The 15,624-nt window shown below is 36.3% G+C and overlaps 1 protein-coding gene across 2 annotated transcripts in view; it reads right to left on the bottom strand.

Annotated features, from left to right (window-relative positions):
* Nucleotides 1-15,624, bottom strand: part of LOC129724585 (ceramide transfer protein) — a 49,762-nt gene that overhangs the window by 10,481 nt on the left and 23,657 nt on the right. The window contains exon 1 of one of the 2 annotated variants that reach the window (XM_055679582.1): nucleotides 12,422-12,931. The exons of the other annotated variant lie outside the window; for it this stretch is intronic. Coding sequence (XP_055535557.1) covers nucleotides 12,422-12,508 — 87 coding nt within the window. The 5' untranslated portion in view covers nucleotides 12,509-12,931. Of the gene's footprint in view, nucleotides 1-12,421; nucleotides 12,932-15,624 lie in introns of those variants that run through there. 2 annotated transcript variants of the gene reach the window in all.

Genomic DNA, 15,624 nt, shown 5'->3' with positions numbered 1-15,624 from the left:
ATAGCAAGTCCTTCCTATTTGCGTTTTGATGCTGATGAGAAAACAGCAATTAAAAATCGCAACACTTTAGGTGAAATTTTGCACTCAAATGCTTTTTCAATCAAGACCATCAACAGAATTTAGTACTGCAATGACAATCTAACACTTTTGCATCATAAAACTTGCATACACACCGAAATTTGATTAAAATTTGTTGAAAATCATAAGCTGGGACTCACATGCGATTACATTTAGGGTGCGTAGCCAGAATGATAGCAAGTCAGTCCCATAGCCAGCTACGACCGGTGATGAAAAACAAACTACTGCAAATCGATGGCGGTGCTATAGCTTGCGTTTGGAATGAATCCATCGCATGTCAATTCATAAATGACCTTCTCTCGTGCTTCATTAAACAAGTTTTTTTTTGTGAAAAGCATAACACAATGTACCAACTGCGCCGCTCAAAATAAAATTAGATGTTTTTACATTTGATACTACATACTACATAAATACTACATACATACTACTACATAAATTCGATAAAAATCAGTTTGGGTGTAGGAATTTGTTTTAAATTTTCCTGAGAGCGGTCACACGTTCGTGAAGGCGGACAGCTTCCACGTAGCAGAGAACTTGTCACTGATTTTTTTAATTGCAAAAACTCAACAAGAGTTATTGAAGTAATTTAACAATACTTGAAAATTTACACGATGAAACTATTCAGTAAGGTTGGAGAACAGATCGACCTTTTATATGCAATACAGTTTTTGTCAATTGTGCATAGTCTTCGAGAAATAAGAGTTTGTAGTTCATTTTTTGAGATAGAAACTGGGATTGGGCTAATAGGTTCTCTTCAAAGAGTTGTAATCATGACGCGATACTGGCTGAAGGAACAAGGTTTCGGAAAGACTCGTTACTTTTGACAAAATAAGTCTTTCTAATAGTAAACCAGAGGAATAATAAATAAATCTGCCATGTGATGTGTCGCTTTTTTTATTTTTTTAGGAAATAACGAAATTCAACAAAATTAGCTCCGTTCCCTTGTGAATGTCACGCTCAAATTCAGTTCGATTCCTATTCCCGTGCAAATTGAAATTCAAATCAAATTGAAAAACATGTTCTTTAAAAAAAAATATTTGAAATTTTCCTTAAGAAAGAATTTTTAAATTAAATTGTTTCACGCAAAGATCAATTTTAATCGTCAAATAACGAGAGTTTTAATACTAAAACAATATTAATACATTACGAATATTTCTAACTGCAGAACAAACGGAACCTCAGGTGCAGAACAACAGTTTCGCAACAAAACAACAAACGTTATGGGTCATCTGGTCCAAAGCGAATGAAAGCGAAACCGCTTCCGAACTTGACAGTGACTGTTTAGCAGTGAGTTGTTTGCTGCCCCCAGAATAAGGTCACATGCCGTTGATCACGAACTGTTGCAGCTTGGCGACACCGGCGGCATAAATCGCGCCCGCTTGACGGGTTGGCTCGCCTTCCTAATATGTATGTACAACCTATCAACGTTTGTGTAGTTGAAATGTTTTGGATGCGTTGTGTCTCACCGTTATTAAGAAGGTCAGCGTAACGTTCATTGCAGCTAGCAATAGCAGGGCGGGGTGGCAGTTTGTTATCTGTTGACCATCTCGTGGGTCATGGTGGCTTATGGTAGTAATGATATTAGGCACGAGCCCGTGAAGCCGGCTTTGGAGGACGTGTTGATTTGACGCATGTTTCGGTAGTTTCGAACCTGCCGGAAGAAACTGTTTGTCTTTACCGTTGTCACTGTGAAAAATGAATGACCTTTCTCGTAAATAATGTTTCGGCAAACATCTGTAAAATGGATTAGCACGTTTAGTGCTAATTCCGGAAGTTGAAAGGTACTTCCGGTAAGGTCTAAGGTGACACGTTAGTCTAAAAACATGAAACCTTGAGGGTGAGCAAATATTGTTCTATTTAAAATAAAACGTTTTAACTTGTATGTATCAAAATCTAACGATTTCAACCACACTTATTAGCTAGTGACAATAAGCAATAAAAGTTATGAGATATTCTCTGTAAGCCTTCTATTTATTTTAATTATAGTGTCCTATGAACAGTGTTAGTAGCGAACTTGGAGTAAAATAATAGCGACTTCAGTGACTTTTTTCATTTGAATAGTGACCAAAACGTGAATAATTTAGAGCTTTTATCTGAATCAACTGAATGCTGCCATATGGCATTATTTGACAATTTGACCATCTCTCGACCTCAAATGAAATTCAATGACATTCACATCATTTGGCAGTACTTTTATGAACCCCAATAAATACCACTTGACTTTGTACGTGGGCGCAGTAGTTATCCAAAGTATTCACGGAGAACTCTCAGCTTATTCGGGTTAAAATTCATTGCTTACCCTAAAACGGACCATATTTCATCTGAAATGTATGTTCAGAACCAAAGATGCGGAATGACTGGTTCCCGTAGAAATAAATCGAAGCAAAATCTCTACCGTTCTTTCACATGGAAATTAATGTAATTATTTACGAATTATGAAATGCATAGAAATAATACATTAGAGCACAATCATTTCAAATCGCCTGGAAATACGCGAAAATTTAATCGACCATTTTTGATTTGAATGAAACTTTGCACACGTATTTGGCTTAGCAAACTGAGCATTTTTCACAGGTGGAGAGATTTTTTACACCCATGAGTTACATTCTAAAAGGGCGTATGCCTTTTGGCATAGGTTTTATTCGAAGCATTGTAGCCCAGAAACCGTTGGTTGTATAGAAAAACTGTCTGAGAATGAGTTGTAGGGAATTAAAAATGCATCATAAAAAAAATATACACTGTACAAAAAAATTTTTTTTGACCAAAAGAAATTAAAAATAAACATTAAATTTCAATTTAAAAAAAAAGAGTTGAATTTTTTTTTATTTTTTTTTTAAAGCTGCGCAACTGTTCTTCAAGCATTCCAACGAACGTATGGTTCGTTTGCTGGAGAACCATGGACAAATTAAGAAAAACGTGTATTTTCCGAAATATTAATAATTTTTCGAGCTTAAATTTAAAATAACTCGAAAACCGATGCCTTTAGAATATTTGCTACCAAGCGCTTTTTGATTCAAAATGACTCTCTGCGTCTTTTAAAATCATCAGAATACAAATATTTTGGAAAATGTTTGAATTAGAATTTTTATAAAAAAATTAATCTACCATGAAAAAATTCCTTTTCTTTTCTCCATCCTGCACTTTTTTTGGAAAGTTGCGCATTAACGTCAAGCTTCTTTAAAAAAAAAGAAAAAAAAATTAAACTCTTTTTTTTTTTAATTGAAATTTAATGTTTATTTTTAATTTTTTTTTTGTCAAAAAAAATTTTTTTTGTACAGTGTATATTTTTTTATGGTGCATTTTTAATTCCCTACAATTCATTCTCAGACAGTTTTTCTATACAACCAACGGTTTCTGGGCTACAATGCTTCGAATAAAACCTATGCCAAAAGGCATACGCCCTTTTAGAATGTAACTCATGGGTGTAAAAAATGCTCAGTTTGCTAAGCCAAATACGTGTGCAAAGTTTCATTCAAATCAAAAATGGTCGATATTCGACCATCGGTCATTTGGCGCGATCTTGCTCATTAATAAATTTTGAATTTTGACTTGTTCAAGCTGAATATAATGCCCTATTATAAAAGTGACCAAATGTCTCGCATATCGTGGGACAGTCCCGCGTTTCAACAAAATGACCCGAGTAGAAAAACATCCCGCGTTCATCTAAAGTGTCCTGCGCACCTTTGGAATGTTTCGCGTTATCAATAAAATTGACCATGTCCCATATCATAACTAGAACAGTGTCCTATCTGACAAGTGTTCTACTCAAAAATGTGCTTTCGCTCTTAATATCTAAATGACTTTTCATAACGGAGTAAGATAATGAAGAATTTTCGAAAGTTTCAATGCAAACAACATGAGATTAACCCTTAAATGAGCAATGTTGTTTTAAAACAACACTACTAAAATCGTTTTAGAATATACGTATTTTAGTATCTTTTAGAAATAAAATTCATTAGAACAACTCTCTAGACTCTAACGAAGAAAACTTAACAGCTGTAAGTACTGTATGTGAATGTTTTGTTTTTATTTTTGGTGTCAAAATCTCGGAAACGAAAAAAAACATGGCGAGATTCCCGACTGGTGCTGACTGTCTTTGAAAACAAATTTCATAATGAGGTTAGTGGTTAGTGAAAATGTTTGAATTATCAGTAATTATACTAACAAAATGTCAATTTTAAAGTTACTATTAACAAAAGTAATTGTTTCGACCTTATTCTGCGATAAAGTCACAGTGTTGTTTAAAAACAACATGGTAATATTTGCACATTAAAAAGTAAATCTTTCAATTTTCTTATGCATATTGGTTAGTTTTAGTGCAGTTAACCTGTGGAACAAAGATTTTATGTTTTTAGATGATTTTTTAACATCGTGCGCATGTAAGGGTTAAACTTGAAAAATGAAAACTCGTTCAGTGTTGCACTCGTTCTAAACCGCAAAACGAAAATAATACAACAGAAATTTCATAATCATTCTCTCCAAACTAATATTGAATGTCAACCGTGTCAATTCTCAGTGAAAATCATATCAGTGAACTAATTGATATTTCTTGATGATTATGGAAATTATTGAATGAAGTTGATGTAGTAGACAAGCATGTACATCCTCAACCGCATAAACATCGCTAAAATAACACAACGTGTGCGGAATTACTGAAGCGTTTTATAAAGTCCAGCATACTATTTGCTTTGTTGATTATTGTGTTATAATGTTCTATGAATGTAAGTTTGGAGTCTAAGACTACGCTTAGGTCCCACACGATTTTGCATTTTTCTACTGGTTGGTTTCCTAGGAAAATGTCTGTTGGGGGTGTTACTGTTTTTCTGCTAAAGGCCATTGAATTAAATTTTTTAATGTTTAGTTGTAATAGACTTTTGTTGCACCAAGTGTAGAATACATTAATTTCGTTCTGGAATATTCCGAAGTCTTCTGCATTGATTATTTCTATAAAGAGCTTCATGTCGTCAGCATATACAGCATATACGTATTGACTTAAGAAGAAAGGAAATGTCATTAACGTATAGTATAAAAAGATGAGGGCCCAGGTGAGAACCTTGAGGAACCCCAGAAGTTACTTTTATTGAGTTTGAAAAGGAATTTTGAAAGCGGACTATTTGTGTTCGTTTTGTTGAGTATGACTGCAGCCATTCCAAGAATTTTGTTTCCATTCCGTATTTTTCGAGCTTGAAGAGCAATAAAGGTGTGTCGATTCTGTCAAATGCCTTGCTAAAGTCCGTGTAAAGAGCTTCTACGTGGTTGTCGTTGTCCATTACAGTCTAAGTGGAAGTTATGAATTCCAAAAGATTTGTGGTAGTTGATCGGCCTTTGTAAAAGCCGTGCTGTTGAGTTGTAATTTGGTTTTATACTTGCTGAAAGATTTTTTCATTAATTATTGATTCATATAATTTTGGAATGCATGAAATAATGGTAATTCCACGATAATTACGAATGTCAGATTCAGCGCCAGATTTGAAAATTGGCACTAAATATGAAGTTTTCCAGAGTTTTGGAAAAATTCCATTCTTCAGGGACATATTAAAGAGGTGTTATAATGGTGTAGATAGTTCTTCTGGCATATATCAAGATGGCTTGACAAAATATTTTTTTTTCAATTCTTTTATCACCAATATTTAGTGGTTAATTTGTGAGTTCGAAATCCCATTTGTGGTAATTTGTGGTTAGGTGGTTTCCGAGAAATTTTCAAAAATATGAGTCAAGCCATCTTGAAACATGATTTTGCTTCAAATGAATCGGACAACCATGATATATACACCAATCGGAAGCTCATATTTTGTGGTTCACGAAAATGTAATTTTAGAGTCATAAGCGCTAGTGTTTGTACATGAATTTGTGTTTTATTGTTCACGTAGTTCTACGTTTTGTTTATTTGTTGTTGACGCTGCTGACCGCTTGTGGCGTTGTTGGCTGTTTGCGGTGTTTGTCACTGCTATACTGGGCGTGCGTGTGGGGAATATGGTAAATATCGAGATTCGGAGAACTAACCCAACGCACTGGCTATTTGAGGGAGCCAACCAGGCGCAAAGTAAATGTGTGTACATTTTTTGGTAAATAGGATACCGGTAACGAAAATGTACTTTCAAAGGAAAGCAATCCAAATTCGACGGATGATTTTTCAGAACCAGTTGATATTGCAAACAATAACTATCACTTTTTCATCACCTAGATTCTGGGAAATATTTTGGAAATATTTCAACAAATATTCAAATAAGCTGCCGGGATTCAACTTAATTTTGCTCTTCTGTTATTTTTCCATGCATGTGTGCTAACTTATGAGCAAAGTAATAAAGAAGATGTCTGCTGTCCGCGGGTATGTTAAGCTACTAGTGGCACCGTCGGTAAAAACGTGCTGTTTTGCAAACAAAGGATTTGTCATGATTTTGAACAATTTGTAAAATCAACTTGACCCATTTTTAAAATGAAATTATTCAGAAAAAAAAAACCAAATTGATTTAAAGCACTGTTTGGACACAGTGTAGAAAGTAAGAATAAATCTTAGGCGTTGAAAATAATAATTACACATTTTAAAAATTATCTAATGTTTGCCAGAAATCTAAAATATACTGTCCATTCAGAGAAATTAAAAAAGTCAAATCAGAAGCGAAACATTCAACTAAGGAAATTCTTAAAATTCATCTGGGCGTTAATAGATAGGAATGCATAAAATTAAATAAGGCGATAAGAAAAATGGAAACGAATTGATTGAAATGGAGATATTAGAAAACTATAAATTTTATTAAATTTTAATGAATAAGTAAATTATCAAATTGGTTGTAAGATTAATTGAGCAAAATCGTGCCGAATGATCTGGAAATTCGCAACAATTTTATCGACCATATTGGAATGAAACTTTGCATACGGCTTAGCAAAGTTAGTATTTTTCACAGATGGAGAAAGTTTTTAGACCCATGAGATATTTTTATTTTTAAGCATTCTTAGCATCTTAGCTTAGCTCTCCCAGATGGTCTCGAGGTATGATGCTGGCCTAACAAACTAGTCGTCGTACCATTAACCATTACGATATTTGCATCATTCATTTATAGTTCTACGATCGCTTTTTTTGCTTGAGATTTGCGTTAGATAAAATGAATGACAATTTTTTTTCACACTAAAAAACCATAATGTTCGTTAATTCTGTTTTACCGTGCATGTTCATTAGGGTGGGACAAAAAATAAATGTTAGCTCCCATGCACTTTTCGTGTTTCTTATGGGTCCCATAACAACTGTGTAACTTTTCAGATCGATCAGTGAAACGCCTGATTTGCGCCCGATTTTTAAAGTTTCCATACGATTTTATATGGGAAAATCTATTTTTCCAATACTTATTCTCTAGAGATGTCCAGTTGGCTGTTGAAAATATATCAATACATGATATTCGTAGGAAATTTTCCTGGGACAAACTCTTCTGAAGACCGTAAGGCGCTACGATGCTTGTAGAAACAGCTATTCACCCCAAACTGATTGAATGTCTGACGGACGGCTCACCATTGAAATTTTCCAGCAACACTGATACAGCATGCTGCTATTGCAAACTTGCTTAAGTATGAGAAATAATTTCGCGTGAAAATAATTTTCAAAGTGTGATTTTTGCTAATAGTATCTTCGGGGAAGCCTCCAAGATAAATTTAAGCGATATCATTTCTCGTCACATGGTTGAATTTGCAACAGCAGCATGCTGCAGCAGTATTGCTAGTAAAATTCAATGGTGAGCCGTTCGTCAGATATTCAATCAGTCTGGGGTGAATATCTTTTTTCACAAGCAAGGTAGCGCCTTGTAGTCTTTAGAAGAGTTTTTTCCAGGTAAATTTCCTATAAATATCATGTATTGATATATTTTTAGGAGCCAATTGGACATCTCTATAGAAAAAGTTTTGAAAAAGTGGTTTTTCCCATATAAAATCGTATGGAAGCTTTGAAAATCGGGCGCAAATCGAGCGTTTCACCGATCGATCTGAAAAGTTACACAGTTGTTATGGGACCCATAAGAAACACGAAAAGTGCAAGGGAGCGAAAAAATAACACCATCGCTTTTTTCCACCATTCGCGTATAACCGTGTCCCAGTCTAATGTTCATTTATGAACGACAGCGCAAGTTCATTATCTTGTGTGTCTCTCAATCAATACAAAAATTGTGACAAAACGTAAATAAAAATGCTTGGCTATTGTGACATGTGGAGAAGATTTGGATTGCGAATTGATTGAAGAAGGGGAACTGAATATTGATGGTCTTTCAAATATCAGCAATGATGCTGCAGTTACTGTCTCGGCTTTCTATGTCGTCGATATGCGACTCCATCAGCAGCCTTCTTGGACTCAGAAGTAAACGCCTTTTATAGTTATCTTCGATAATCTTCTTTTCCTATTAGTATCAGTTTTTCTTTCAGTAAAATCGTTCTTATTAAGAAAAAATGCATTCTTAACAAATTTCTCGATTTTCAATCAATTATTACCAAAGAAGGGGAAGGGAGGTATAAAAACGTGACGTAATTAAGGGGGGGGGGGGGGTCAAGGAAGTTGTGACAGCTTGTGACAAGGGGGAGGGGGGGAGTTAATTTTTTCCAAATTTTGTGTGACATCATTAATGGATCGTCCCTAGATCGTAGCTTGGTAGGATCATATTTTTTTCATACGCGGATTTCGGTTATTCTTCCGGAATTTACGCGGTTTTTTACGCGGATTCCGTAATTTACGCGGATTCCAGAATTTACGCGGATTCCGAAATTCACGCGGTTTCTTTTTCCGCGGCACGTATCCCCCGCGTAAAAAGCGACTTTTGTGTACTAGAGAATTGCTTATGCCTTGTAAAAAATATACACCGTTAAGAAAAAAAATTATGACTCGAAGAAATTGAAAATTCAAACTAAATTTCAATTTAAATTAAAACCAGAATTAATCCACCTAATGGTGCAGAAACCTTTGTTATATATACTAGTCAGTAAACCATAAATCTATACCAATGTAAAAATTTTAATCTAACAATAATGATATTTACCATATTCCCCACACGCACGCTCAGTATAGCAGTGACAAACATCGCAAACAGCCAACGCCACTAGCGGCCAGCAGCGTCAACAACAAATAAACAAAACGTAGAACTACGTGAACAATAAAACACAAATTTATGTACAAACACTAGAAATTATGATCCTAAAATTACATTTTCGTGAACCACAAATTATGAGCTTTCGTTTGGTGTATAAATCATCGTTGTCCGATTCATTTGAAGCAAAATCATGTTTCAAGATGGCTTGACTCAGTTCTTTGAAAATTTCTCGGAAACCGCCTAACCACAAATTACCACAAATTGGATTTCGAACTCACAAATTAACCACTAAATATTGGTGATAAAAGAATCAAAAATATTATTTTGTCAAGCCATCTTGATATATGCGTTCTTCTGCCAAATTTTTAAGAAAAAATGGAGCTATTCTGTCAGGTCCAGGACCTTTCGTAGCGTCTAAATGTTTAAGCGCATTCTGAATTTCGAATTCAGATATTTGATTGACAGATAAATAATTCGAAAATTCAGGAAAATACGAGAAGTATTCGCGGTTGCGATCTGTTTCTTCATATGTGGTGTATATTTGTTGAAAAAAGTGGCAAAAAGACTACATATTTCATTACTAGTTTGTCCTACATTACATGCATTCGTGATGGAAAGTTGTTACTTTTTAGTTTGGTTTTTACGTAATTGAAGAAGTTCTTAGGGCAAGACTTGATTTGATGTTCGATTTAACGGTTATGTATGAAGAACGATTTCAAATATACAGAACCCGAGGCAAGCAAAATATTGTATTAGGGAACGGGAGTGGAACTCGGCTGGCGACAGCTGAGTGACAGACGAGCTACTCGTCCAAAATCCAGCCGACTCGCCAGCTGCAATACCAAAATTGATCAGAAGAGTACATTGCTGCTCGCCACTCGTCTTCTGTAATAGATTCTGAATTACAAAGGCGTTTGCTTTGCCATTTTCTGTTTATTTGATGCATTTCTCAGTCCTCTCAGGCTGAATTTTGATGGGATTCTTTTTATTTATTTTCAAACATTTTTCGACTTTTCGTTGTGAAAAATGGGGTTAGCAAATATCCACGCTTGTCCACGAGAGGGGACGGTCTAAAAAGACGATTTTTGTGTCCACGTGGAATGTGGACAGCCCCTTATTGATTATCTAACGAATTTTTTGTTTAACGTTGTTGTGATTATTATTAGTTATTAAAAATAAACCATAATAAAATAGAAAAAAGCAGTAAATCACGCATAATTGGGGATGGAGATAGCTTTCTTGTGTGTTTGACAAAGACATTTCCCATAGAACCCCATCTTTTAACGGATTGAACTTAATATGCCTCAATGTACGGAACCCACTTCAAGCGATTGAATACCGAAGATTTCCAATAATCAACTTTTTGCACAATTAAAAAAATTGTAATTCATGCTTGGGACTTTAGGTTGCTCTAAAATGAATTTGGCTGATAGTTTAAACCATAAATAATTTGTTGTAATTTTAAAACATAAAATTTTAACAAAATTTGAAGTGCTAAAAAATTAAAAAAAAAAATCTTCGAAAATCTATTTTTCGCTTCGCTGCACACACTGTCCATCTGCCTCAAAAACCTGCCGTTTTATAGAGAAAACGCACTTGTGCGCTCTTTTAACAACATTTCCCAACGTTGTCGTCATAGTAAAAATTGCATCCAACATCCCTAAGCTTTTACTTACAGGGTGAGCCTCCAGGTTTCCAAATATAATAAAATTTGGGACCACCATGATGGGAACAGTGACAGTAAAAAAAAGGATGATAAAAGTTAGAAGTACATCGAAATTTATGAAATTCAACCTGGCTTTAATACTAAAACTTGATTTGGTTATAAAAAATCATCGTCTTGATATTGAAACAATAATTGGGATATGGTAGATTTTTAAAGGGTGCATAAACCAAAAAAAAAAAAAAACAGGAAGCTTATTCTGAAATCACATTAAACAGTGCTACAAACCTGAGAATTTGATCGTACTTATTGCTCTACTCACAACATTCAACCGGAATTTTATCGCTACTCAAATCTGCTTTTCAAGTCTTGAGAACATTTTGAGTTCAAAACGGGGAAAATACACTATTTTCTATTTAACTTCCATAAGTTTACAATATAAAACAAAAACACAATGAAGAATTTAAAAACTTCAAATGTTCATATTATGAAAATACAACATGAATAATCTTCATGATAGCACTCGTTTCTTCGTAACACTGTCTGTAATCACAATAGATTGATTTTTGATATATAAGCCCAGAATAAAAATTCAAGCTTTCGAACTAGTTTTTTTGTGTCTGTTATGAAAAATTGTGCATTTTTTAGAAAAATTTAAAGACTACGTGGTCGAAGGCGGGAGTTAACCAATATACCACGAAAGATCACGGTAGAATATAAGAGATGAAATAAATCGAAATATGGCCTCGTTGTTCCCTGTTATCACAGAGAAACACGAGACACGATCAAACATTGCTGAATCAACGATAAGTTTCCGGATATATAGAAAAAGAATAAGTTGGGACATCTAGTAGCATCTGTTCCTGAATTAACATTCGAAGCAAGTTAACAAAAAATTATTAAGATAATGCGAGTGTATTCCGGTGACTTAATCTGATTGAGTCTATCGGAAGCTCGAAGTAAACCTTGGAATGGCTCCTTGCAGGATTCTCCACTTCACACCCTCACATACATCTTCTCTCGTCTTTCAGAGAACGCTTCAATATAATAGCAGATATTGAACTATTTAACACCAACAAGTTGAAATAGGTCTCAAAATGTTACACACACGCTTATAGTCCAATAAAAGTTTCTCTTTTGTTGCGTGTTCACAACTTCAACTAAAAAGGAAGTTCAAAATTTTTATATAAACTCAACGGTATAGCACAACTGAGTGAATTGTTTAGAGGGTTACAGACTTACAAAGATTACAAAATCTGGTGAAGTTCGGAGAAAATAAGCACATACTCAGTATAACCTTACAGGACTATTGAATCTATAAGCTTAGAAATAGCTCGAAAAGAGCTGTGTACTCTTCTCTTTAGACTCCAAAAAAAGAGTTCAAATTTAAAACGATAATTAAATATAATTCTGAGTATGATTCATTCAACCATATTTAGCATTCCGTAAGCGATTGTTCTTTGGTTCACATAAATAGTTTAAACAACACCACAAGCTCGAAGCTCTATAAACGCTACATCATTTGCGCAAGATGAGTGACACTTTTGATTAAATAGCTCGTAATCAACAGTATGAAAATAAACTCAAAACCCTCAAACCACAAAAAAAAGGTACGCACTATTTCCTTATGTCTGAATCCCTTGAAGAGCCGCGCAGCAGTCAGGGACGGCATGATTACTATGGGGTCACGCTTCGACCGAACCATACGACTGATCACAATTCACCAGACCAAATCCTCTAACACAAATCGGGACCGTTCTGACCTATATATTCCACACTAATTACAGACACTAATCGGACCAGTCACTGCCCGCCGCACAAAAGTTTATATCTTGACACTAAACTTTGATTCACTTCGGTTAGTTCCAACCCGAACTTAGCTGTCCAAAATTTTTCTGGCATCAAGAAAAATGGCAAACCAATTCACGTAAGTTACCCCTCGCCAGAAGGACACTTTCGGTTTCGTCAAGGATAGCAACTACTCTGCTCGTAAAACACCCCGCGGGGACAAACTACGCTGTTATCACACAATCCGAACAGGCGGGCTCTACTTTCATTAACCTAATGAATATACTGCGATGGCACGCGACGACACCGTGTATCGACCAGACGAGCAAAATCAGCCGACTGACAGAGTGACTGCGAGTTGGTAGCGAGCGTAGCGTGGCGTGCATCCGATGGAGAACTGCTATTTGTGAAGAACTCGAACAATTCGTGCATGCACGCGTATGCACTGCAGAGTAAATGAGCGCGCGAATGTTCGGTTCGAATGTCTGAGCTTTCAGTAGAAACCAAAGACAGCATTGAAAGAGAGCGACTGCCGGAGCAGCCTGGAAGCAATCAGTGGAAGACTTTTGGCACCTCTCGTCGGGAGGAGGGCTATCGCGGTTTGTTTATGTTGAATACCATCAACAACGGAGATTTATTTAATGCTGTATAACAGTCGGTCTAATGACAGAGACTAATTATGAGATCATTCGCGTGTCCCAATGCACTGGAAAATGAGTATTCGCCATGAAATAGACAACTAATTTTACTAATTTAACAAAAAGGTTTAGAAAAGTCCAGAAAATTCATATATTACTTGAAAGGTTGCTCAAAACACAATGTGAAAAGTCAGAAACGTTAATGACATTTTTTGGAATTCGATTATGTTTTGTTCAACAGGTAGAATCTACTCGTGTCGGACATAAAACAGAAATCGTAGGCGATAATATTGTATTAAATTCAAACAGGTACTTAAGATTGTAGAGGGATTAACACGTCCGAATATTAACATAAAAAACTGACAACTTGTTTGCTTATAAACTAAAGCTATTTTCGCAAGGAACAGGCTACCGAACCAACAAACCATGATGATAGTATAGAACGATTTCGCACCAACTCGACTGTAGGGCTGGCAGTAACCTCTCAAAATTCAATGAAACTTCGTGGATAGGCCTTACTACCTTGAATAACTGCATTTTTTTATCTGTACTAACATTTAAAAAGGCCTGAAGTTTCTTTTGTCTCCACACCTACAAAGTTTCATTGAATTCTGAGAGGATATGGCAATCTGCTCGAGTTAGTGCGGAATCCTTCTATACTTTTATCTCTGCCCCCTCCTTCTTCTAGAATAGAGAAGTATGTCGAAACTTCATTGAAATATTTTTTGCTTATAGAAACATTTACATAGCAAATTCTGAATCATGAATAGTTCTTGAGTTATGCTTAAATCTGTGTTTCACTCTAACTTGTTGGACTCTAACCATCATAAAAACTTTCCTCGGTCCCAGGAACCCCTACATACAAATTTTCACGCCGATCCGCTGGTCCGTTCTTTATTTAAATCGTGACACACGGAGAGCGAATTATTGTTATTTATATAGATTTTCCAATTCAGTCACTTTTCTACTCATTTTCCATATAAATTTCAGTTGATTGTGGCTTTACTAAATTCTAAAATAGTTTCAAAATCATTTTGTCATTTATGCCTGTTTACTTTCTTCGTTTTTCTGTTTATTTTCATGTTTTCGTATTTGTTCCATGTTTTACTTAAAATTTAAATACCTATTTGTATCTGATTTTAAGGAATTCTTCGCGATTTTGAATGCATTTCTTCATTCATTTTCTAAGGTACTTGGTTCTACCTTCTGCACCGCGTCAAATGTCAAAGGTAACGTATAGGGAGTTGCTGGAGGCAACATGCCTATCGATCACATCGATAGACTATTCAGCTTCCCAACTTACCCCTGAACAGCTGAAAATGTTCGTGACGCTCTCCTGGACTGCTTTGCGGACCAGAAACCTTCCATCATCAGGCCCAAGTTTAGGAGTTGCGTTCTAAAAAACGGCCTCCAACAACTTGACTGTGCCGATAGCGACACAGTCGAATGGCTGGAGACTACGGCATCTTCTCTCAAACCGTGGAGAGAGCACACCTTCGTGTATTTCACACAATCGTCCGGTACTTTAAGGACAGTATGGACACCACGAACGAGTCTACTCCAAAACCAGAACGACGGTCTCTCCACACGCGCATGACGAGTATGCCAACGCAACGTCCCTGGAAAGACCGTCGAACTGATAGTAGAACTGGAACAACAATCAGCGAACCAAATAGCGGCACAGAGCTTCCTGCTGAACTTTAAGTACGACAAAGCACGCAAGCGGCAGGTTGGCGGAAAGTCTTCGAACACAGGCGCCAAAAACCTATGTTGCAAAGACAGGAAAGATACGTTTGGAGACTTCCTCAGTAAGTGTACCGCCACCACCTGCAATCCAGCGAAAACGAAGAAGTTTTTTTACCGAAAAATCGAAAGCGGAGTAAGCGCGAGCATCTGAGTTGAGTGGAAAAACGTGAAAGACGAGTGAAGTTGAGTGGAAAAACGTGGAGGAGCCTGTTGCTGATGGTGTGCAGGCAACCCAACCCAGCGTCACCGCTGATGGCAATCATCCGCCAATAGGAACTCCACAAGATCCGATTAAGGACGCGTCGTCCACTTGAAACGAGCAGCATACGCTGCGTCCAGGTGAACCTTCATTATTCAAAGGGCGCTTCTAGGGTTCTTTGCCGGAGGTTCACCAAAGATCAGCTATCCGTCGCGCTGATCCAAGAACCATGGGTTTACGACACCAGGATCCTTGGCTTAGCCAATCCAAACGGTAAGCTGATCTATTGCAGCCAAGTGTCAAACCCTAGGACTGCAATCCTGTTGAACAAAAATATTAAATTTGTTCCCATTATAGAACAAGATTTGGTTGCCATTGCGGTGGAAGTCCAGATGACCAACGGCACACAGGAATTGGTCGGTGCCTCCGCTTACAAAGTTGCAGCGCTTG

This window comes from Wyeomyia smithii, chromosome 2 (assembly GCF_029784165.1).
Source record: "Wyeomyia smithii strain HCP4-BCI-WySm-NY-G18 chromosome 2, ASM2978416v1, whole genome shotgun sequence".
Taxonomy (NCBI): Eukaryota; Metazoa; Arthropoda; class Insecta; order Diptera; family Culicidae; genus Wyeomyia; species Wyeomyia smithii.
This window is presented reverse-complemented; position numbering and strand designations above follow the sequence as displayed.